Source organism: Cydia pomonella, chromosome 18, assembly GCF_033807575.1.
Source record: "Cydia pomonella isolate Wapato2018A chromosome 18, ilCydPomo1, whole genome shotgun sequence".
NCBI lineage: Eukaryota > Metazoa > Arthropoda > Insecta > Lepidoptera > Tortricidae > Cydia > Cydia pomonella.
The window spans coordinates 6369933-6396536 of record NC_084720.1 but is presented as its reverse complement, the minus strand read 5'-3'; the positions used below and the strand labels follow the sequence as shown (position 1 = coordinate 6396536).

The 26604-nt window shown below is 37.6% G+C and overlaps 1 protein-coding gene across 5 annotated transcripts in view; it reads left to right on the top strand.

Moving 5' to 3' along the window:
• LOC133527983 (receptor-type tyrosine-protein phosphatase kappa) overlaps positions 1-26604 on the top strand; it is a 284020-nt gene that overhangs the window by 242048 nt on the left and 15368 nt on the right. For all 5 annotated transcript variants that reach the window (XM_061865214.1, XM_061865211.1, XM_061865212.1 and 2 more), the window contains 2 exons: positions 13300-13387; positions 21696-21772. In XM_061865214.1, coding sequence (XP_061721198.1) covers positions 13300-13387; positions 21696-21772 — 165 coding nt within the window. The remainder of the gene's footprint in view (positions 1-13299; positions 13388-21695; positions 21773-26604) is intronic.

Here is a 26604-nt window from a genome sequence, read left to right as displayed (position 1 = left end):
CATAATGATGTGTTTAGTGCGAGTGAACTCGCATTAAACACTAATCATTGTATAAATAGGCCTACCGCGAAAATCGGAAATCGCAAATAGCGGGGATCTTTCTCTCTTACTCTAACTAAGACGTAATTAGAGTGAGAGAGAAAAATACACACAATTAACGAACTTCGATTTTAGAGGTTGTAGCCCAGGCCCTAATACCCGCCGTCGACACACTGATAATGTACTTCCTCGCCTAGTTGGTGCCGTGCCAACGAACTTCCATTTCGACCCAATAGCTCACAGTTATGCTCTATCGTGACATCGCTTACCGTGAAATAAAATTCAAAACACAATCTTAACTGAGTTTCATAAAAGCCACTATAGCTTTAGGAGCTATCCGCTTTCGCGGTCCCTTATATCCCTTCAGTTACGACAATTCCTCCGCCCGTAGCCATATATTTAATCACTAGGGACCCTGAGGCCATATCTGGTATAATAGGTCATATCTGAGGCCAAAATAAGGAAAAAATGTTACATGAGATTAGGTCAATTTCGGCAAAAAAAAAAATTTTGTTGTCGTTTTTTTTTTCATGTTTTTAATGTATTTGCACATAAAAAACAAATGTTATTGTCAGCATCTACGGCACCATGCCGCAGGGGGATAGTTTTTAATTATTTATTTTAAGATTAGTTTTATTTATTTTTAGATTTACTCGTAGATTTTAAGTTTTACAGGTTATATAATGTGTAAACATGTCTATTCAAATATTAAATTATCATTATATATTAGTAAACCTGTCACTTAAAATGATGTTTTCCTTTTTTTCGTAAAATCTAGTTTTTGCAAAGTGTTATTTGTTACTTTTTTACATCGATCAATTAGGATATTTAAACTACGACCCAAAGTACCAACATCGCCATCAAAAAGGCGTTTAGCACTAAGTAACAATAAAAATATTTTTTTTTTTTCAAAAGGCATTAATTTTAAAACTAGGTGAATTCCAGAAAAGTTTATATAATGGAATAGTTTTAGTATTTAAAATATGATTAGGAATACCCTATTAAAATCTTTCGGGTCCCTCTTGAATCACCGTGTATAATGTACATTTTCGATCTAACGACTCGCAGTTTACTCTGTCAATACATTGATTCGCGTAAGGGTACTCGTAAGGCACACTTAACAAAGTTATTTAAAATTCCAATGACTTATTCCAATGGATTTTGTTTCCATCATGTCCTTATAGTAAATAACTGTTTTTATTTATTTATTTTTTACAGTCTTTAATAAGTCTATTGACGATATAAAAACGTAATAACTACAAGTACCAAACAAATAACGTAATATGTTTTCTGCTCTTTAGTAATAAGTAAGATAAACTTAATTATTCACAAGGCTACTGACACACTTCAAGATTATGCAATTCTGATTTGCACTTCTTCAGTCTTGATTTCAAATTAGCATATACAATTAACAAATATACTCCAATCCTCCTTGGCCAAATTCTAGCAATTAAATGTTTTTTCAGTATGGGCTGAACAAGACAATAACTATCTGTTGCAGTGTCAGGTATCTAAGTTATAAAGCCCATTCAATAATTAACTGAATATACAAGACAAAAGGAGTTAAAATTATATTTTAGTTAGAGGCTTTCGAATCGATGTTTCGTTAATTACACTAGATACTGAATAGTTTCAAACATAGTGCTTAAAACTACCTCCATAAGGGCTATCGCAGATGCATACCTACGTACGTATAGTAAACTTTGTTATAAGCACAAAACGCTAAGACATTTAAAGGCTGCCTTTAGTACTAAGGTAATAAGATCGTCGGCAAATGTATTTGTATCAGATACCTGGTTAATTTGCCCGACGCCTGAGATTGCTGTCTTCACGGCGATTCCTTGCCACGGAATTGCACCTAACGTTCTACCTTGTTGTAGTATAAGCCATGGACTGACAAAATAATAGACTCGTATTTCGAAATGAAAACTGTAACATGCTTTCTGTATCTTTTTTTATAAATCCACTACAACGAAAAAAAAGGAATGAGTACTTACAAAATGTCTTATGTGCGAGTTTCCTATATATTTCCTTAAGCTCTGTTGGTTGTATTGTTAATATGAATCCAAAACGTCAAAACTAGGCGTCTTAAACTCGTTTGTTTTGTTTTTTCTCCAGTTATGTATTCTCATAAAGTATTTCCTGTGAGGCATTTTAGTTACGCTAATCGAATCTTCTTTGGATCTCAATTATTATCATAAATATTTTTTTTTACGATTTTGAATTTAGAGCCATCCTGTTTGAATCAAATATTAACGTCGCGTGAATAAAACCAAAAAAAAACGACAAAACGTGAGGTTTACAAACCACTTGTAAACTATTAGAATAACAAACTGAAAAGTGAAAACAAAAGGCTATACTTACTAGTAGGGTCAATTCGTCAGAATAAGGTCACTTCTGCGGACAATACAATGAAAGTTCTTATTTGAGTCTCTAGCACCGAAAAACTGTGTCCCACCTGTAAGGGTGCAGCTTAACATTAGCTTTTGATTCTCTTAACTTAGAGATGTCTACAGGAAAGACGCGAACAATTTAAGCATACACTAAAATGATTTCAAATAACAATAATAGTATTTCAAATAATGAAATACCCAGTCTATAAGTAAGAAGTCGTTGGCAGACGTTGAATTGTGTGGTGCTAACTTACAGGCCAAGGTTTACGGTCGAATGGCGGTGTCAGCGGCGTGACTCCGACGTGCCGTCTTAATTATGTTTTTAGGACTCACGCCGGGAACAACGCAATCGTAAACGTTCTTATTAGCAAGAACTACGAACTTTTTTTGCTAATAACAGAACCAGGCATGACTCAGATGCAGATTAAAAATTAAAAATCGTTGCTTTTGTGTGTCAGCAACTCAGTAGCTAGTATACATAACTATAAGTAATTATTTTACCACACAGATTAATAAAAAGACTACCCAGTGTTCGGGCTTGTGCACAAATCACGCGAGGTTCGATAGGAAGGGGGTCACGAAAAAATCACGACAAATCACGTTAGGGGTTTTTGTATAATCAGACCTCATGTGTATTTTTCTACAGTGAATGAAACGAAGAAAAAATATCTACCACATGAGTTAAACATAAATCTTCACTTCGAAATAGCGAGTCTATTTTACGAAATTTTGAAACGCGTAAAATAAATATAGGTACCTACATCACTTTCATAACGCAAATAGAAAAATAAACAAAATTAACTATATTCAATAGTTTATCTTAAAATTAGGTTGAATTGTAAAGTTTCCAAAAAATACACGTGTGGTTATGTGGTGGAGGTGTGTGTGGTAGCAAAAAACCTCACCAAATATCACAATCACCAATAATGGGGGATCAAAAAGTAGCTGATAAACCTCGCGTGATTTGTGCACAAGCCTTTACGCAAATAAGGGTCCAATATATTGTATAATCTACTCATACGAGTATTAAATCTATCGGTAAGGGCGACCGTCTTTCTAGGTTACTTTTATTGTAGATTATTCAATCAGCAAGGTAAATTAGTCGTAAAAGACGCGTACTATTTCCATACATTATATCGCCGGTTCAAACGCAAAAATTTTGTTAAACGTAATAGTTCGTTATACCAAAGGCAGATCCAACTATTTAGAACGTCAACTATAACCAAATAGTTGGTCCTGCCTTTTATCCCGACGATATAAGTCTCGATTGGCGTTTTTTAAGGCCGATCTTGTGCCCGATTCGAAGATAAACGATAAGTTCTGGTTTAGCTAAGTTCTCATTTAGGTATCGTTTGTATGTCGTATAATTGACAGAAGCCGCTCGATTCGGGCAACCAATGTCACTTTGACGTTAGAAATATCGTAGATAGATCTTATTGGGATCACAGCGGAATCGATAGCATGTAAACTCAATAGTCCGCAATTTTACTAAAATCGCATGCGAGTACCTGCGCCATCTAAATGAGCCCTAAAGAGGTCCATTAATGATTACCGGTTCGCCGGACGATATAGGCCTATCAGTTATTCGCGATTGTCAGCTTTTACAAATAACTGACAGGCCGATATCCGTCCGTCGAACTAGTATTCAGCGCCACAGTTCACAAGTTTGAGGTTGAGGTGATTCATTCTCCTAATTTAAATTTCTAAATGCCTAGATTACTAAACTAATTTGTAGGTATATTATAATATGCCTAAATTGAATTTAGTCACCTATAATATTTTACGAGGGAATATATAGGTCATACTAAGCAACATTTAGGTATCCTTACCTCCGTTTGAACCCCTATGAGATAACACCCTTGTAACTCAGCCCTAATAAAGTGAATTTATCTACCAGTAGCGCCATCTATCGCGCCTCTCCAGCACTAATGTAGCCCGGTACCTAGCGCTCGGCTGCTTTCTCCTCAGTACGCTTTTGTAACTCAGCCGAACAACACGTTTGCAAAGCAAGTTTAAAAAGATCGAGTAATTTGACATCGTTATAATTATTTTGGATAACTCAAGCTTCGTGACATTCCGCTCGGTGCCCATGGCCCAGCGACGAGACGTAGTGACCTCCTATACTAAGCAACATTTACTGTGGGACCAACCCCGAAATAGCGAAACGTACATACCTACTAGTACGTTGTAGATAGTAATAAAATAAATCTTTATTACACAATAACTTGGACATAATATCTCATAAATATATAAATAGCATTTGTAAATAAGGTGAACTTATTTTTATTTTTTTATTATAGGCCAATCTTTAACAAATCGATTTAGGCCCACAGTAAGCTCAATATGGCTCGTGTAGTAGGTACTAGACGGCGCGGCGCGCCGATAAATTTAATATAAGCATTTACATATATACCGATATATATGTAAATGCTTATATGTATAGAATTAATCCCTAAATTATTTCTATTCCTTATTGTTCTGTTATTTTATTTATTTATTTAAACTTAATTGCATTAAAATTAAGTATAAATGGCGGAATTAATGTCTAAAGGCATTCTTTAGCAGTCAACCATAGGGCATAATTGAGATTCTAAAATGTGGGCGCAGTGAGAACATTTCAGAAAACGTGCAAATATAAGCAATTTTGGACACTGACCATTGCCAGTACACTTTATTTACAATGTTCCGTTTGCTGTATCTTATTTTATAGTGTTACCATGATTTTTCAAACAACCAGAATACATACTTTTATCTGGTACATAGTAGGTAATCCTAAAACTGGCAAAGAGCACCTCAAAGTAATTGAAGATAAAATACGAGTCAGTGTTTTATACGAAGATTGCAGCTAAAAAGCTCATTTTATACCTATCATGTAGCTTTACTAACTACAACAACAGCTGAGACCTTCGATAACACATTTCTATTTGAAGGTAAAGTTTACTCTCCTACATTACTAGTTGGGAATAAGTTGTTATCTTGATAATACAGAGAACAAAGCTGTATAGAAAATAAATAAGTAGTTATCATAATAAATAATGTCACTGGAAACGAAAGCTTAAAGATATAATCTAAATAAACAATGTTTGCAATGCATTAAAAACCCACATTTTTAGCAAAATCATGCTGGCAAAACCAAAAAATAGACTAATTCAACTTCCTTTCAAGAACAGAAGAAACGTTATAGAATGACCTGTAGGTCAGGGTATCATGGTCGCATTTATATCGCCTGTCATATCATACGTCACTTTCGCACTTACATACTTGTTAGAACGTGACAGGCATGGTGACAAATTATAAAGCCCTCCAGTAGGGCTAAGATGGTCGGCTATTTATCATTTGTCACGATCTAAGAAGTATGTAAGCGCGAAAGTGACGGGCTGACGGGCATAGTGACAAGTGATAAAAATGGAACCATGCTGCCACCGTAGGGCGTAACGAACATTTGTCCATGCGACATAACGTTCTCGGTATAAATGAACACACACAGACATACACCCAGCACACATGCACACAGTCTTGTCGTTCCTTTTGTCGTTACAAATTGGAAAACTGTTTTATACTCTTGATGAAGGAAATTGGAACTGAAAACTCTATCTGAACCGAGGCTATGTAAAGTTCTGAATAGTCGGGTGTTTGGAAAACCGGGCTTTGAAGGAGTAAAGGAAAGATTTTCAACTTAACAAATTCGTACTGATAACTGCATATGGATTTACTAACTACCTATGCTTATAAGGTGCTAGAAAATTAGCTACAATATTTTAGGAGATAGTACTTTAAATTTGAAATGATCAACTTTAATTTATTTTTGTATCTAAATATAATCATCATGTGCATTTAACAGACTAGATGTTTAACACTTTCTGTCAGGTCAACAATCTTTGTCTTAAATTTGACGTCATAATCAACGTATCATTTGATTTATCAATGTGAAGTGGCCAGTCAGGAGTTAGGTAAAAGAGGTTCTAGAATCTGTTCAATGAGATCTCATTTAATATCTCATTTACAGGGTGTTTTTACTTAGCAAATTTGTTTTCATATATTCTCCAAAGAAACATCATAAAACCTATAATGTTTCATACTTAAATATACTCAAGGAACAGAGTACTATCGGCTGTAAAAATATTGGTAACTAATTTGTTAGCACCTTATATATGTAGTTTCAGTAAGCTTGGCACAGGACCGCCCCTACAATATCTCACCCGCAAGACTACCCGTACTCGTCCCTCTCTGATCTCTCTTGCAGCGCTCCTGTGCTAAACCTACATAATGCGGAAAGTAAATATTTTACTTATTTAAATCGCCTAACTGTACTCTTAGGTGATACGATATATTAAAATTATTCCTAGCGTGATGCTGTAATGTATAAAAAAATGTCACGCTTTTAAAAAACACATCAGTGTTTTTCGTTTGTATCCAAAAAACCCTAATTACATAGAAGAATTCCACCAGCTCTAGTCACAAATGCTTTCCAATCCGGTTAATATAAATGTGATCAAATGTTTGTACAAATGATTTTAATAAATGTATTTCCTTTCTTTTTTAGATATCTCGCATACTAGTGTAATTCAGTCTAACGGACCTTTAAATCAGTAGAAGCATTAATGTAATCTTTTATTTTTAGCAAAGCATTTTCATTACGATTTACATTTGTTTATACTACAATAAATATCATTCTTGTTTTGTTCTCGATATCTTAACGCATTTCGCTTGCGATGTATCTCAACGCCAAAACTTCTGACAAACTCCAGTTTACAAACTAATAAATACTTAAGTCGGAAGTACAATTTGTGTATAGTTTTAAACGTGCTGGCAGCATACTCGTAAATATCTGGGTTAAGCCGAGACGACGTGCCCCTCTCGGCGTTCGGCTTAGCCGAGCGGGAAAAGTCTACAATATCTCAACTTTTCACGATATTTAGCGACTTAGCGGGAAACTATTAGCGAATTTTGAAAGTGGATAATATACTGCTGCTTTTTTCAGTAATGTAGGGATTATGAAGACGGATCTACTTATAATGAAATATCTATACACGCGTAGAGTAAAATGGTTTTTGTTGTTACGGTACTATTAAGATAAGATAAGATGAAATTTATTTAACTGAAAAATATCTTAAAACTAAAACAATCATAATATTCTTAGAAAAGTCAATATAAAACATAAAATCTTGTAAGCACAAATTTTAACTGGTTCTAAAATATGGTTCTTCGATCTTCAATTATTACTTTATTAACAACATCCCCTTCCATGGATAGGGATAACGTAAAGAAAAGACACTACTACTTATAGTTAGGGAGGTGGCGAGCATTTCGGTATATGATTTGCACACGTTTCACATCGAGGTAGATTGCAGTTTACGTCAGTACGAATCGATTTGGTCCAGTCAATAATGGTCCTACGTCGCTGCGTTTTCGCGTTACAGCCGATTAAAGTTGTTAAAAAAAAAGGGGTATCAAATTATTTGCACACGTCTGCCTCTGGGGTTCATGGTCACAAATATCTTGGAAACGAAGAAAATCGAGGAGGCAGACATTCAGGGCTCTGCATTATCATGGGACGGAGTTGTAAAAGTGTTTGAAAAAAAAACTCTACTAAGTCATTTGCACACGGTTCTCATTGCCCCCATTCGATTCATTACGACTCCGTGGATACGAAAAAACATTTGGCAGACACTTTGCTCACTGATATTTAACTTTATAACGGTTTGAAATGGACGTAATCAAGGGGAAGCGGGTATTGCATGTTATTATTGTGATTCTTTATAGGTTTATTATTATTATTTTGTTTATTGTTATTCGCTGAACTCACGGTGACAATCCAACTTCTTCTAGAGCTGAAATCTACGAAATTATTTGTTTTAAATGCTAAGAGGAAACGAAATGCGCTCGAAACTTTAATTGGAGAGTGAATTTTTTTCAATTGTAGTTTTTATTTGTATAAAATACGTAGATTTTTAACCTCGGCTCTATTTTCTTCTTTTTACAATAGAAAAGTTAACAAAAAGCGATAATATTTAAAAAGCGTCGTCATCACTGGCATCCGAGAAGCCTTGGCGATCGTTCATGTCGGCGCTTTCATCCATGTCTCCTTCCTCATCTGAAAAATACACAACGTGTTAAAATTTTTATGGCACGAAAGTTACATGATACACCTAAATGAAAAAATTATTACCTGATTGGTGTTCAGGATCTTCAACTATGGAGATGTTTTATACCTGCGGAGCCGCAGTTAACAGGCAGAAGCCAAATATTTTGAAGAGTTTTGAAAATCGTTCGTATAGATTCTATTAATTATTTTCAATAATATTCAGTAGATGCAAAATTTTGTATTTGCAGCTTGGCGCGAGTGTCGAGTTGAAAAAAAAAAAAAAAAAAAAAAAAAAAAATTCAAATGGTCTGCCTTTGGAATATCAGGGGTCTGAACGTCTGCCTCATCGATTTTTTTCGTTTTCATGATAAATTGAAACATCAGTCCAAGAGGCAGACATGTGCGCATAATATAGCACATCTTTTTTTTTTTACATTTTTGAAGCGCTGTCAATAGACAACGCAGCGGCATCACGCTGGCAGACTATTTTTCCGTGGTCCTTTTCATTGTTTTTAATCGAACAATTCAAATCTGCCAAGTGTGCATTTCATATACAGTTTTTTAAATAATAAAAATAACTTAAAAAATTGAAAACTTCAAAAGTCAGAGCCCTGGATGTCTGCCTCTTCGATTTTTTGTGTTTACAGGATGACTGTGATCATCAGCCCCAGAGGCAGACATGTGCAAATAATATCGCCCACCTTTTTTTTTTAACATATTTGAAACGCTGTAAATTGACAACGCAGCGCCACCGTGGTGGCAGACGAGGTCCTTTATGTTTCTCAAGGTATCATTATTGCTATTAATAACGTCTGCCATGTGTGCTGATGATATCGAAATTTTGCTCGCCACCTCCCTAACTATTACTTAGATAGGCTTATAAGCATCAACGGTGTGTTGTTAAACAGTTTATCAGTCCTTTGATCCGCGGTGAGAGCGGTCAATATTGAAACTTGAAACGAGATTGTGACTTCTTTTACTCAGAAACATTTTTTTAAATAGGTACGTCAAGTGACACAGATGGACGTACAATTTTAAGCATTCAGTACCCCTAGTGTAAATTTTATCGACATCATAACGTGACGAACGCGTTTGCGTTAAGTCTCATTTTGTATAGGATTTTGAGTTTCCAAAACGTCCCGCTTGGCGCGCTCTTTCTAAATCCAATACAAAATGAGACTAAACGCAAACGCGTACGTCACGTTTCAAAATCGAATTTATTTACACTAGGGGTACAGGTCTTTGATGAGTGATTACATGAGTCACAATGATTGGGGAATATATATTTATTTTATTATTTAAATTAATCACACAGCATTACAGTAATAATACCAAGGCACTATGTTCTTCCTTTCTCTTAGAAAAGATTAATTCACAGAAAAATCCATTAACTAGATAAAATGCTAATCACAACCGCATTTTTCTCTTGGAAATGCACTTTTCTCTTGGTTTTTAAAAACATTAAGATCACTATGAACAATAGGAAATAACAGTAAAATTCAAAGCCCCTTTTGTTTGATAACCCGTATTCAAGTACAAAGCGCAAAACTACCGTATTACTTCTATTAAAATAAGACATTTTAGCTAGACAATACAATGGGTAGGAAAACACAAGACTTGCAAATGCTGATCATGTACGCTTTGTTCTTATAATTACTTTAATTGTGTATCTCGCAGTTTCACAATTTTTTACGTTAGTAATGTTTGTTTGTACATGGAAATTGAAATCGAGACCGAATTTTGAATCTTTTTTAGAACGATTTTTTTGCTCTATAAGTACTGTGACGTCTAAGCTTCGTTGTACAGTCAGCATCAATAGTAGCGGATGAAACAACGCACCAAAAGTATCTGATATTCCAGATAACTTTTCCAAATAAAGATAATTCTCTAAAATTAACTTTCAAAAGTATATCTTTTACAGTCTAAATTGTTCTACATATAGAACCACCAACTTTTGTTAAGCTGTTACAGAATGGTAGATACTTTTGAAACCTTGTTTGATCCGCTACTTTTGATGCTGACTGTATTACAAGGTGGTAAACAAAATACAGTTTGTGCTCGTGTATTTTGCGACCGACCCGCTCGCCATGACAGTTGACAACGGAGTGTTGACTTGCAGGTAGTTCGCATTGTACTTTTATTGTGTAAACGTCACAAGTACAGCATAGCCAAGGTTTAAACCCACGAACTTTGACCACTAGACACATATAAAAGGTTAAATTTACTTTTGAATTTAGGTACAGTCAAGAAATGTTATTACTGAGCCACTTTCTTACAGTGAGCTTGTTACATTGACAATCAGTATGGCAGCCGCTAGGGATCTCGTGCTGGGGTCACTATGACGAGTATCACAGAAATCCATTTCCTTGATTTATTTTGTATAGGATTTTGAGTTTCCAAAACGTTCCGCTTGGCGCGCTGTGTCTAAATCCCATACTAAATGAGACTTAACGCAAACGCGTACGTCACGTTTCGAAATCGAATAAATTTACACTAGGGGCTCTGTAACGCTTTCTGTCAATTCAATCGTCAAAAATAACAACAATGGCAAAGAAGCAAATTAATAATTATATTTATAAAAATACAGTTTCCACAAACTTTCTGGGTGACTTAGATTCATAAATGTCATTATACATATAAATAGGGACAAGAAAATTGCGTTTTGGTTTGCTAGAGGAACGCTTTATGGTGAGGTCAGCCTAAGTATAAAAAATGCCAGGAGTTATTGGTCGTAAACTGTATAACAAATTACCCCAACATCTCAAAAAAGAACCAAGACTGACAGTGTTTCGTGCTAAAGTGAAAAACCTATTATTAAACAAGACTGTGTATAACATTAATGAATTTAATGAAGTGTAAATGTTACAAATTATGACATGCATGCACTTTAGTTTAAAAATGCCTGACTAGTCGCACTTGTTAGTAGTATAGATATTATGTACATGATGTATATTTTAAATGTTCCTATTACCATGTGTGATGAATAAACTATTATCTATCTATCTATCTATCTATATTGTAGTATTTTCAGTTCGATTTCTGTAAAATAAGGTTTAATACAGAATGATGATTCATGAGACGTGAGCAGTAGCAGAGCTTCACAATCAGTAAATGATAATGAATCGCCATCTTATTTAATTAAAACAATCACACTTTATTCTGTTATTTAACTTTTTGGTAATGACAAAATGTAATTATCTACAATCATGCAACCCCCATCAACACTTAATTAACAAAGATAAAACCCCTTTATTCGTTATGATTAAGTTCGCTCGATGGAAAATACATGAACCCTAGTTCAGTAAATATTAACATGAATCCCATTAAACTAAGAAACAATTTGCTTGTCACAATTTCCAACTTTTTATTTGGTTGAAGATTCTAACTCATAAAACTTTACAAGCCTCAATTGGTAAATTTATATTTTATCCCTTTCTTACAAATACGTAAGTCAAAATGACAGATAAAGACAAACGACAATTAGCTGATCTAATTGTGACTTGTAGCGAGTTTATGAATAACGCTGAACCACTTTTCTTACAGTTTTGCATCTCATTATTATTTAGCAAAACGGGACTTAATCGCGTATAATTTAGTTTTTATATTTACCTCCGACGTTTCGAGGAGGTCTATTCCGAGACCACGGGGATAACGCCGTCCTCGAAACGTCGGAGGTAAATTTACAACTTAATTATCCACGATTAAGTCCCATTTTGCTTAATAATAATGAGTAAAAGTCGTGTAAGTTTAAATCAGAGTTTTGCATCCGACCACAAGTACGAGTATAAGATGGTGCATCCCGGAGTCTCGCCATAATATGACTTCAGCCCGCATAGCCAACGTGCATATCGCTCACGCTCCGCGGCGAACGAAACGCAACTGTCACAGTCGCACTAATGTGGAAGAGTGATAGAGAGAGATTTTTTTTTTTTATACTACATCGGTGGCAAACAAGCATACGGCCCGCCTGATGGTAAGCAGTCTCCGTAGCCTATGTACGCCTGCAACTCCAGAGGAGTTACATGCGCGTTGCCGACCCTAAACCTGACCCCCCTCGTTGAGCTCTGGCAACCTTACTCACCGGCAGGAACACAACACTACGAGAGATGATTACGCTACGCTACGGAGCGTTAACGATTGTAACGTTCTCTACGCGGCCTGGGCTTGTAGATCCACAACTTTTCAGACTGATAACTTATAGGTCTACTACTTATCTCAGACGATTGGTAAAAAAGTTGAGCGGTGATATTCTAATAGGAGGCTAAGTTTTGAGACTAAAACTGGTTATATTTTTACGTACATAACATAATATAGATCGTGTCATTCACGAAGATGGGTGCCTAACTCGTATTGCCATGTTATTCAGTTAGATTTGACAAATCTGCGCGTCTTCGTGAATGACTCAGCCTTCAATCAGTCAGTACTCAGTAGCCAACCATAATTACTTCATCCCAACCATAATTACTTCATCCCAACCATAATTACTTCATCCCAACCACCTTTAAAACAGTACACCTAGAAAGGGCCTATTGAATTATATTCTCAACGGCTTCCTAGCCTAGTCGGTAGCCTTGCATAATATATGAAGCAGGACATCCCGGGTTCGAATCCCGGTCAGATTTGGATGTTTATCAGGAATATTTTGTTCCTGAGTTATAAATGTTTTGCTATCTTCTAAGTACTCATAGTACAAGCTTTGCTTAGTTTGAACTTAGATCGATCTAAGTAAGATTGTCTCCAAATATTTATTTATTACATTTCTCATGATAGCATTTGTTACAGACAGCGGTCAAAGTGGAGACGCATTCGTGTCGGCACGCCACCAAGAAGACTAATCTACACAAAAACCAGAACCAAAAAGTTATACCTTGTAAGTTACGTTTCTTTGTCCTAATATATCCGTATGTAGGTCGGTAATGAAGGTTATAGGTTAGTTTCCGTCCAAGTCATCTCGGATATGGGTATATATGATATCAATGCCTTCAGTGTGATATCCTGAATACAAATATATCAGTTGACAAGCGCGAAACTGGTGGAGGTAGGTACTTAGTAACTGTGACGTTATAAAATCTGTGTTACATTTTTTTCTGGTGTTGCGGGTGTCCATGGGCGGCGGCAATCGCTTACCATCAGGTGATCCATCTGCTCGTTTGCCTCCTGTATAATAAAAAAACAATACTTACTACTTACACTATTTTCGCGCTTGTCGTGACATATATGGCATCATACTGAATGCACTGATACCAAATATAACCCTATCCGAGGTGAATTGTGCCAAAATTAATTTATAGGAGACTTTTGGACCAATTACCGATCTACAATTCAATATTTTTGGCTAATAATATAAGTACCGTAAAACCACCTATTTATAGACAAAAGCTCACGTCTATGGCCCAAAATCAACTAGCATATCTTCGTTCAGGATAGACTAATATTCCAAGGTATTACACTCAGGCCAAACAAAAAGTATTTATACTTAATTATGACCATAGTTGTAGTACTGGACTACAATTTGGTGGTTTTGAAAAAGGAGTTAAAGTGGATATATCTAATTTTCATTTCGATTTTCTATCGTGTACGCAGAAACTAAGGTCGAGCTTTATACCCATTATTAGGATAGTTCCTTTAGTTATCTTTCTTCTTAAGTTAGTTAAAACCTAACCTAGTGTGCCGCCAGCAGCGGGGAGCGGGGCAGAGCCGCAGAGAGAGGAACCGCCGGACTATCCGCGCCGTGTCCAGGATCACCGTCTTCTGCATCTGACCCTATATCGAACCACTTTACTATTATTATTCTCTTTATTCATTTAATATCTTAGATTAGGATTTTTTATAATATGGATATAAAAGTAAAATATAAAAACACTTACAAAACAATACAAAAGATATAAACACATTATAAAAAACCTAACCTAGGGTGCCGCCAGCAGCGGGGCAGGGCCCAAGCTGCCGGTGGTCAGGGCCGCAGAGAGAGGAACCGGCGGACTATCCGCGCCGTGCTCAAGATCACCGCCTTCTGTATCTGACCCTTGATCCAACCACCTAGCGAGAGTCTCTCAAGGTGTTGTTCGAGACTCTTCGCTATGAGACCGTTCGCTGAAACGACTATCGGGACAATGATCGTCGAATCAACATCCCACATGGCGGTTATCTCGTGAGCCAAGTCTAGGTACTTACTGGATTTGTCCTTCTCGGCTTTCACGAGATTCTCGTCATGGGGGATGGTGATGTCGACGAGCACGGCCCGGCGTTGCGATCGATCTATTATCACGATGTCAGGCTTATTGGCTACAATAGTCCTGTCAGTGATAATAGATCGATCCCAATAAAGCGTGGCACGACCATTTTCGAGAACTGGCGCAGGTGAGTACTTGTAGTACGGTACTTCGCGGTCCACAAGGCCGTATAGAAGAGCAAGTTGCTGGTGAATAATCCTGGCTACGAGATTATGTCTGTGCAAGTACTCGCCGTTAGCAAGATGAGAACAACCGGAAATGATATGCCTGAGTGACTCTCCGGGACGGCGGCATGCCCGACAAATGTCGACCGTACCGTCCTTCAGGATATATTTCCGATAGTTGTTCGTCATCATCACTTCGTCCGCAATTGCACAGGCAAAACCTTCGGTTTCTCCGAAGAGGTCCCCGAATCGTAACCAGTTCACCGACGCGAGCAGGTCCAGGACCGCTGGTCCACATTGCACACCTCGCGGTTGTGGAGATCTTTGGCGTTTAGGAAGCCTCGACCTCCACATTTCCGTGGGATGTACAATCTCATAACTGACGAGCGTGGGTGCAGCATACGGTGTGTGGTGAGCAGTAGTCGGACCCTCCGGTCCAGGGCGTTCAGTTCGGTCTGAGTCCACCTTAGTATGCCAAAGGAGTGTATGCCTGGTGAGTAAGGGCATTACCCAGGCGTTGAAGGAGCGCACTTTGTTGCCTCCTGACAAAAGACTGTTAAGGACTTTTGTGAGCCGACTAAAAAAGCGCTCCTTCACCGACTGTCTAATACCCGCGTCCTCAATACCCAACGACTGTGACATACCAAGGTATTTGTAGGTTTCTGATTCAGAGATAGATCTGAAAGACATTGCCTCAGATAGTTGTAAATTTGTTGAATTTACAACCTTCCCCCGCTGTACATGCATAACCGCACATTTATCGACACCAAACTCCATGTTGATGGCACTACTGAAAACTTCGGTGGTTTTCAGTAGCTCCAACAAGTCTTGGCTATTTGGTGCAAATAATTTGAGGTCATCCATGTACAGAAGGTGAGAAATGACTTCACCCTCTCTCCGAAGCCGGCAACCTAGTCCCGAATCCTTCAGCAGGGTGCTGAGGGGATTCAGAGCTAGGCAGAACCACAGGGGACTCAGACTATCACCCTGGAATATTCCTCGCTCAATCCTTATAAAATCCTGCGGGCCAAGGCGGTCATCCCCACCTCCTGGTTGACGAAGGACTGTGGTCCACTGCCTCATACACGCGCTTAGGAAGGCTCTTAAAGCTGTATCAACTTTATACAGCTCTAAGACCCTCCCCAGCCATGAGTGAGGCACCGAATCATAGGCCTTCTTGTAGTCAATCCAAGCGGCAGAGAGGGCCCCCTTATTCCGCCGGATTTGTTGGCAAATGGTCATGTCTATGAGGAGGAGCTCTTTAGTACCACGGGACCCAACCCTACATCCATTTTGAGCGGAGGCCAAAATGTTGTTTGCGACAATGTGCGCGTTTATTTTTGATCTCAAAATGGATGTAAGGAGCTTGTAGAGTGTAGGCAAGCACGTGATGGGTCTGTAGTTCTTTGCTTCCGTGGTACTACCGGACTTATAGAGCAGGAAGGTGACACCAGTTGTTAAGGAAGGTGGGAGAGAACCAAGCTCGAGGGCTTGTTGAAATTGTGCTGCCAAGCGTGAGTGCGAGCATCGGAACCATTTTAGCCAGAAGTTGTGCAATCCATCCGGCCCAGGGCTTTTCCAATTCTGGGCCGTGCGGATGGCACAACTTACGTCATCGGGGCTGATGGTGATTGCCCCCATAGGTTCGATGGACTCGCACTCACGCTCGACAACACTCATCCAACTCCCCTCGGTGTGTCCGACAGGCACCGACCAGATGCTACGCCAGAAGTCAGTCATGGCAGTAGCATCCGGCGGCTGCGTGTCTAACGCACGAGGGTTGGTTTCCTCCCACTTCCGGTACACCTTCCTTTGGTCACTCTGAAAAAGACGATTCTGCTGGAATCGATCCACACGCTCTCTGTAGCGGCGAATACGGTTTGCCCATGCATAGACTTTCTGCTTTAGAAAGTCGATGCGCTCCGTGACATTGGCCATGTATTCACGGGGCCTGATATTCGTCCCCGCGAACGCCTGGTTCACAAAGCGCATTACTCGAGGGCGATTGTTGCCCTCCCTGAAGCAGATCAGCTTTGCAATGAGAGTCCTAAACGAGTTGATACGTCGCTCGATCCGTATTTGCCATGCGGGGGCACCTCCGGCGGTCCTAGGTGCACGTTCAGCGTCCGGAAACTTGACTCGTGCAACACGGCAAGCCGCGATGGCTCCGCAATACATGATCGCGTGCGTATCATCTAAATCTTTACTAGACCGCAGATATGGCTCTAGTAAAGCGTTTAGGGCTCCCATTAGCGCTAGATTGCGTTTATTCATAGGCAAACGTGGTAATCGTGGCCTAGTGTTGGGTGTGGACCGATACTGCGTAATCACCTCTTCCAGAGTCCTCCTCAGTTGCTCATTGGCAGATGTACTCACGCTCTGACTCGCAAAGTCCCCCTCGTCGGTACTGAAATCAACCCGCGGCGCCCCCGATGCCAGGTCTGGTGCGGGCATCGGATCCGGCGACGTGGCGGGCAGATCTCGCACCGAGGAGGAGTCCGCGCGAGCAGAGAGAGCCTCCTGGCGAAGCCGATCAAGTGTCGCGTCATCCAACCGCTTTAGCCGCTGAATGACGCGCACCTGATCCGATAATCGTTGTTCCGATACGATGATGGTAGGTTCAAGAGCCTGAAACAGAGGAAGTATTCTTGAGCGATACGCGGATAGCTGTGTTCCCCCCTCTGTAGCCCCATAGTAGGCGCGCAAGACGTTCTCATTCATGGATTGAGACCATCGCATGCGACGCACTACACCACCGGCAGCGGGAGCCGTGGGCGGGGCAGGATGTCCCGCAGGCCCCAAGCGTGCCGGCAGCGGTGGCCGCCCTCGTCGCGCAGGTGGTCGTGGCGGCGGCGGCGGCGGCCCGCACTCGTCGCTCGACTCGCTGGTGTCGGGCGCGGTGGCGAATTCATCGCCCGACGACGGTTGCGAGGAGACGGACGAGGCGGGCGAGGGTGGTGGACGTGCGTTTTGTAGAGACGCTAATTGGCCGCGTGTTTTACTTCTCGTAATCATTTCCGTTAGGTATGCATCTTGTAATACATGTCGAACATTTATGGTATCTTATTATACCCGATATATGATTCTTGATTGTATGTAGACATGTCAAGGGTACTTTTTTCCATAAAATAAAGTTAAAAATCAACATGTAAATACAAAATATAGAAAATAATTTAAGAGAAAATAGAAAAACACGTTTGACTTTGACGGCGTCATATTTTTTATAATACAATTGTTATAGTCATGAAGAATATAACAATTGTATTTGAATATAACTACTAAATAAACCCCCTTATTCATAAACGTCTACTAATGTTGACAAGCCGCTAATAATCGTTTGTCCCTTTCCATCATACCAATACGTCGGAAAGGGACAAATGATTATTAGCGGCTTGTCAACTTTAGTAGACGTTTATGAACAAGGGGGCTAGTGTTTAAATCTAAGAATGATACAATCTGACATGCAGAACCAGACTTAGGTATTTATCTAAATTAATTACGTTGACAAATTATTAAAGTAGGTCGTAAACATCTATTAGAAATAAAACACAAGCATTTGATGTATATTGGGCTAACACTAACTACGATTTTAATATAAAACAAGTGCTTAGCATTTAATGATTGAGTTTAAGTAAAATATTTAATGATAAATATCCCAACTCTGTCTGCTAAAATGATTAATAAATATTTACTTGACAATGAATAACACCAATACAGCTTTTACCCTCGGTGGGGCTTTGTTTATCAGAGGTGGAATCAAATGGAAACAGTGATCAAAGTCTGAATATTCCATAACAAGCTCGGGACAGATTGTTATTCTACAATAAAGCATTCAGGAGACACGCCTGATTGTTGCCACTTTGTGTGGGAGTTTGGAATTAAAGTTCACACCCTTCATTCGGAGTCGAATCGTACCTTCCTAGAGTAAAGGAACTTGTGTCCACAAGCTTTTCAAGCGTGTGTAATATATTTAAATATGAAATAGGTAGCTTAATTTACTTTTTCTTGTAAAGTTATTTTCTCTGTCGAAAACCTCGGCCAATGGTCATATGTATTGTAAGGACTGACGTTTATCTGAAATGGCTATTTGTACGTTACGTACAAATAGCTATACATTTGACGTGCCCCTCCCCCGCAAAAATTGGCAGACTGTTTTGTACAGAAAATTACACACAAGGCGTCTCTAGTTCTTAAATCCTCCAAGATAGTCCAATTCTGATTGACGATTTTCTAACATGAGTAACATGGACACGAAATACAATTACGGTCACTTTGTATACAAATTCCATACCAAATCAGTATGTGCCGAAATATTGTTGTGTTGCTTCCTATATATTCGCGCTTCCGTGAGTAGTTCTTGTTTAATATAATACGTACATCAAACAGTCTAATTAAATTATAAGTTTGACGTCAAATTCGCTTATTGAATGTATGAACTGCTTGAACTTTAGTGTACACTAATTGAATCTAGCGTACACTCAATACGTAGCGCTTCGTAGAGGCCATAGAGGGCTACGAAACTGCTACGCAGCTACGCAAATAGAAGGCAATTTACGAGAACATATATTTATGTATGTTTGTTATGTAAGCATTTATCGTATGTTTGCAAGGACAACTTGAAGACAAACAGTTGCCACGACAGGGTTAAACGTACATATACCTACATATCTTTGAGATAATGCTTTCATTTTGTTTAAGTTTTTATTGTTAGATGTAAATACATAATCACTTGTAAATATTTATGTTGTTGACTGCCGATCTCTTATTTTCTTTAAATACTACTTAACAAAACACGCAGGTATTATTGGTCAGATTAAAAAAAAATGTTAAAGTGGCATGCGCGGATATTGAATTCAAAATATAATATTGCTCAAATTATAATATACGTAGGCTTCCTTATTCAATTTATTAAAGACTCGATATAAGTAGGTTGGTTTATTTTCATAAACCAAATTCCCAATATTCATAAAATCATGATTTCAGAGATTAAGATAATGGCCGCTTCGAGTTTGGGTAATGATTATGGAAAGTTAGATTTTTTTACTCCCAGGGGCCGTCAACCCTCGCTTAAAAGGATATTAGGGGTAAGTTTGACCCACAGATCATTTCCTATTAGTAACTATACTTTTCTATTACAAAATAGTGACTCACCACTGCTAATGTTTAGTAAAAGTGTATTCATTCATACTGAAGTAAACATTACACAATAGCGTTTTTATAATTTTTATAAACAAAAATAATAGAATCAGGCGTAACTTTGCGGAAATCGATACTTATTGAAATAACAAATGTTACTTTGCTAATCCGCTAGTATTTATTATTTAAAAAAATGAAAATAAAAACATACACCTTGTAAAGCGATTTTCTTTACGCGCTCTTTTACATGACATTTAGAAATGGGTCCTGTTTCGTGTTCAAAAATAGTATTTTAAAACACGAAGTATTTTTTGTAATAAACGAAAGATACATCATCATAATTTATGCTTCCTATAACTGCGCCCCTGTAAGTACGTACATATATCTACAAAAAATATTCTCAGAGGTTAACATATGTTTACTCCTAAATACAGATCTTCGGATACAGTATTATAAAATTGTAACTGATTGGGGATCGTAGCACAATATTTTATACGCATAAACGCGCCTGTAGAATAACCGCGGTTTAGAAACGCTTTATAATATGTGTGGAGTCTGTGATGGGTAATCTCTAATTTGGGCATCAAACCTTGGTCTAGGGCGGACGGACGCGAATAAAACCACCTTCTAAGCCCTCGTAAAATGGCTTAACAAAAACATTGGTGGATGTATAAGCACGATATATTTATTCAAACAAGTAGGTGCCTGTAGGACACTGTAAGTTGAACAAATATACGTTTCAATTTGGAAAGAAACAAGATGCGGGATGCGGGTTCTGCCAGGAGTCAGAGGAGACTGCAATGAACATTCTCTGTTCCTGTGAACCACTAATGTCAAAAAGAAGTACCTACTTAGGGCGGCACGTATTGCAACTCTATGAGGTACAGAACATTATGGCTCAAATAATCTGGAATTTCCTGGATTCAACGGGCATTAGCAATGAACTTTAAAGGGCCGTCACAATAGATCACTACTTGGTCGACTTGGCACTCAAAGGCCCACAACTCTTAATAATAAAATAATAATAATAGGTGTCCGTAGTCAGACCGGCCTGGAATAATATACCTATTTATAATACCTAATTAACCTCTAGTCAGTGAATAACAAGGATCCTGAGGTTTTTTTTTCTAGTCAACACAAAGCAACCGAGGTTTGAACCTACCTACTAAATCATAGAATAAAAAATTGGCAACAGCAATTAGTTTTTTCGTCACACTACTACAAAAAGCGACTAAACAACATGTTTTTAGTGAATGTCTTTCGAGATTATTATTATGATTATTCCGCTCTTCTTCTTCCTCACGTTGTCCCGGCATTTTGCCACAGCTCATGGGAACCTGGGGTCCGCTTGACAACTAATTCCAAGATTTGGCGTAAGCACTAGTTTTTACGAAAGCGACTGCCATCTGACCTTAAACTAGGCCTTGTATGAATAAATCCGATTTCCTCACGATGTTTTCCTTCACCGAAAAGCGATTGGTAAATATTAAATGATAGTTCGTACCTAAGTTCCGAAAAACTCATTGGTACGAGCCGGGATTTGAACCCGCGACCTCCGGATTGCAAGTCGCTCGCTCTTACCGCTAGGCCACCAGCGCTTCATTATGATTATTCCTCTAATAGATATTTAAAACCATTGTTTCAGATGACTACAACCGAGTGGTGCTAAACACAGTAGACCGGGAACCAGACTCAGATTATATTAATGCTTCCTATATAGATGTAAGTATTTTTTACTATAACCCTCTCGTCGAATGATAGTCCCTATGACAGCTCATTTTTATATGGAGTAGCATCATATAAAATGTTTGTAGTCATTTTATGGAAGTTTAGCTTATGAATTTATTTTGAAATAAAACATTTAAGTATAACACTTTAAACTCTTGCGTGTTGTACACATTTTTAATGTCATTAACGGGTTCTAACGCGATAAAATTTCATTATTTTACTTTTTATCCGACGTTTCAGCCAGGTTGCACTAGCTGTGGTCACGGAAGACTGACGTCCCAGCAATATGTCAACAGAGATATTGGTAAACAACACTAGACTACCCGATATTAGTTTATATAGATGCTCGGGGTAGACAAATAAATTGATCTACCGTCAGTCTTCCGTGACATCTGGCAAAAGTGAGTGCAATCTGGCTGAAACGTCGGATAAAGTGTAAAACATTTAAGTAATAAAAAATAAGCTACAAACATATTTGTTCAATTTTTTTTCGTAAGCACAACCAAAAGAGACTTGAAGGAGCTGTCATAGGAACCCATTCAATGCGAGAGGTATAGTGAGTGATGAGCAGCTTGTAAATTTAAAATTGGATAAATTTTAATTTTAAAATATTGTAACAGTGTTGTAACAGATGAAGGTTCGAAACTCAGCTTCCATAGTTTTTACTCGACTGCGTCAGAAGGAGGGTAATGTTTTTCGATCGTATGTCCATATGTATGTATGTAGGTATATCCATTTCTTTGGAACGCTCTGCAGCCCAAACGACTGGACGGTTTTTGACATTTGAGGTGTCGGTGAATTTGTCAGAATATATGAAGTGGGAGAATGTTGCCCGCATATTAAAAAAAAGGGGAGTTTTTTACCAAAGCAATATGGGTATACTGGATATACTGCATATACTCTTAGACCATTTCTAAAATATATGTAGCATTCGGGTTTTTTGTTTTTATAATTAATTTGTTTGGCCTTATTTACTTATTTAATTTGGCCAGTGTTTATCTACTGATTAAGGTAAAATAGGTAACCATTACGAGTGAAGTATACAACGTAATATTAATTATAATTATATATAAGCGAAACCTATAAACCTATAATGTATTATGCTGAAGCGATCGAAATCAAAATCAAAGTCATTTGTTAAGATTTAATTAGTGAAAATAGTTTTCTCCCGAAATGGAATTTCATAGAAAAATTACCGTTATTTCGTTAGATTCGAAAAGCTATTCTTCCCTCTTAAATCATTTTACGAGTATTTAAGTAACTTTTGGCTTAATATTTTTAAAAGCTACAGAGCAACACGGTCCTTAAACTTCCTTCAACTTGCGATAATAAATGATGGAAGTACTGAAGAATCCTCACAGAACGAATAACAATCGACTGAAGGTCAAACTCGAGTTTTGCTCGTAATGGCTTCCAATTCTTCTCAGTCTATTAAATTTTAAACAAGTGGGTACTTGCTAAACAGCAAAATAAAGTATTCAAATTACGAGAGTAACAGATAGGCGTATTCTCATTATAATAACGGATTAATAATTTACCTATCTGGATACTACTACTATCTCGATTAGATATGGATCTGATCTAATTCTAACCTTTTATTAAATTCAGAATACGCCTGAGGGTTGGTGACAGACAAGAAGTCACAAGTTCAAAAACATTTTCGTGCGTGTCATCTGACGAGTACTTACAGACCAATTCTATTTTTAGTTATTAAATCTGTTTCCAATATGAAACCGATATGCAGACATAGAAGTTTTGGTGGCAGAATAAAGTGATTGACAAAATGAAATATCGATGTTACCTTAACGTTATAGATATTTTTAACATTGTATGAGAAGATAGTAACCGCGGAATACACAACACGTTTGATATCTTCTTTGATATATTGGTATTTCGTTTTTGGCATTGTTTGTATACACACTACACACTACAGTTTACGTTTTTATTTTTAAGTGCTAAATATATGTAGTTAATAAAAAAATATGTACCGATTTGTAATTGATTTTCATTCTTAATATTTCTCGGTAATTTAGAGCAAGTAGAAGTTACACCTTTTAATTATTAATCTATGAATGACTTATCGATAACAGATTTATCGATGTTTCATTTTGTCAAACGTTTGTGCCACAAAAACTTCTATGTCTGCTGATATGATACTGATCTGTCAGTGTCAAAAGTGACGTCTTTTCGACCATAAACATTACGGAAGGTGGAAATAAATCTCCATGTACCAAAAAGTGACATTAAAAAAACCTTAAATAGGTGGCGCTACAATACATAGAATACTTGAACAAAAAAATCAAATCATAGAGAGCGCACTTCACTCCGTCAATAACGCCTAGATTCTTAGCTACTCTAGCGCTACTCTGGAGAGATTTGGAACTATTATTTATAGCTGACAACTGCACACTTTTGCAACAGTTCTACCATAAGAGATGTCACTCCTCTTAATTCCACACTCCATAATAAACATCAGTTTCAACACTGACAGATCAGTATCATATCAATATCATATTGGAAACAACCTTCGGTTCGAGCGCCAACTTGATAGTCACGCCTCGTGATTAATTCCTTTGGTTTTTTCTCATTAATTTTGTTTAAAGTTTAATATCGATAGCTTATTATACAGTAAACTAATGTAGGTAGTGTACGTGAATGAAGAATCAATCTTGAAACGTGTTTAACCATCATTTTAGAGTCAACGGCTGGTAGACCACGTGTTACTTGTAAAGTCCAGCTATCGCTTTACACGAGCTGATAAAATCACCGTACAGTCTTGTACTAACCGTACAATTGAAGTCGCATTTAAAGCTCCTAATATCTTGATACTGGCGAAATAGTCCCACTGCACTGAAGCCATAATTTTCAAAGAATGAATGTATATTGGAACCTGATCCTATAACTAAAACTAGAATTGGCCTGCTAGGCAGTCTTCGTTTCTACTTATACAATGTATGTATAATCCCTAAATGGAATATACATATGTATCTCCTGAAGTGAATGGCATCATCAGGGAGGCCGTTTGTTTGTTTGTTAATATGAAAATTCTATTTTCATATTAACTTTAACATCATTTTGTACTAGTTGGATACAATCATATTATAAATCAAGATAGGTTATAGGCGTTTCAAAACTGAAGCGCTTACCTTGTAACAAATTGTACAAGTCGCCTTTAATGACACCTGCGCAAGCGAGAAATGTGCACGTGCTAACGAGCTCCCGCTCACCAAAAGAGAAAGAGATAAGCTTATATTTAACAACGAGCATGGCAAAGATGAATGGAATGCGAAAATTAATCAAAAATAACAGATTTTTCGGTAGGTATAGAATATGAAAGTATTTTTGTGCTCCTTATGTATGAGTTTAACCTATCTATAGTTATATAATATCATTGGTTGGATAAAATACACTGGAGTCTAGGAATGCCTTTGTCTAACATAAAAAAATAATTTCTATTTTAAAATACCAGCAAGCTTTATTCTAAAATTCAATCTCATGTAGAAACAAATTTCGAGGCAGAGATCCCGTATTAGAATTCATTTTATATCTCTCGACAAAACCGTCGCGTTCAGTTTTCGAAGAAATATTAAGTTCACTGAGAAATAAACAGTATATCCAATATGTATGCTTTGATTTCGTAAACCTGTTCTGTATTCATGATTTGCAGACGAATGTAACAAACATAAATACGAGCTTAGATTTATTGTCAGTGTTGTATCCATATAATTTGTCTAATACAGTCGGTGCATACCAATGGGTTCGTTTATTTTATAGACTGACTATTTCATGAATATGTTGCCTTACAAGAATGTTTTGTAAGAAATTACCTCCACAAAGGGTAGGTATCCATTGTCTTTGCTTTTCAGTGTATTAGCACATAACAACGCGCACAAATATTGAGACAGACGGCCCGACTGACACTGACATGCGTATCATATCTAGACCTAATCAATCATTCAATTAATTTATTACAGACAACATAATGGTCCACATATTGTTCGTTTTGAACTTAAACTACATGTTAGTTCACAAACGCTAATAATAAATTAATGAAAGTGATTTAGTTCTCTGGCTCATTTTGCACATAATAGGACAATCAAACTCATTACTAATCATGCTTAAAATGCTGTTGCCACTCCCGCGCACCCTGTCAAGCAGCGAGGCAGTTTTTTTGCGCCAGACGGCATCGAAGCCGCCTGGGCTGTACGCGCCTCCGCCAACATGGAAGACGCGCTGCAGAACAGCATCCTAAACGCATTATTGTATTCAGTATTGGATGCGCAAGGATTTGTGCATACTGAATGCTACGAATTTTATGAATTTAGTGCATACTTCTATTAATTGTTGCGGGTTTCAAGAGATATATACTAATGTTGATCGAAATAAGGTATTAATTTATAAAGCGTAATCACAATCTTAAAATTCGAATCAGGCCGAGAATGTACAGTATTATATATTCTCAATAAGAACGATATTTTATCTTGTCTATTCGGTACTTATGAATGGGAATGATATAAAATATTAGACAGATAAATAATTTAATAATAAAGAATAAATATGGCTGAACTAAGTTACTTAAGTAGATACATACTAATTCTTGGGTAAGCGAAGGCTACTTAACCCAGTTTTGGTCAGAAATACTACGAAACCCGAAAAACTCTTAAAAGCTTATCATCAAAGTGGAAGATTAATAAATATTATTTATTCTCTACCGCACCGAGCTTGGCAAACCGGGCACGTTTGTATATAATGAGTGCCGAGAATGCTAAGTCACAGATGCGTTTAGAGTTACTTTTTTATGGATTAGGATATCAACGTCATTTTGT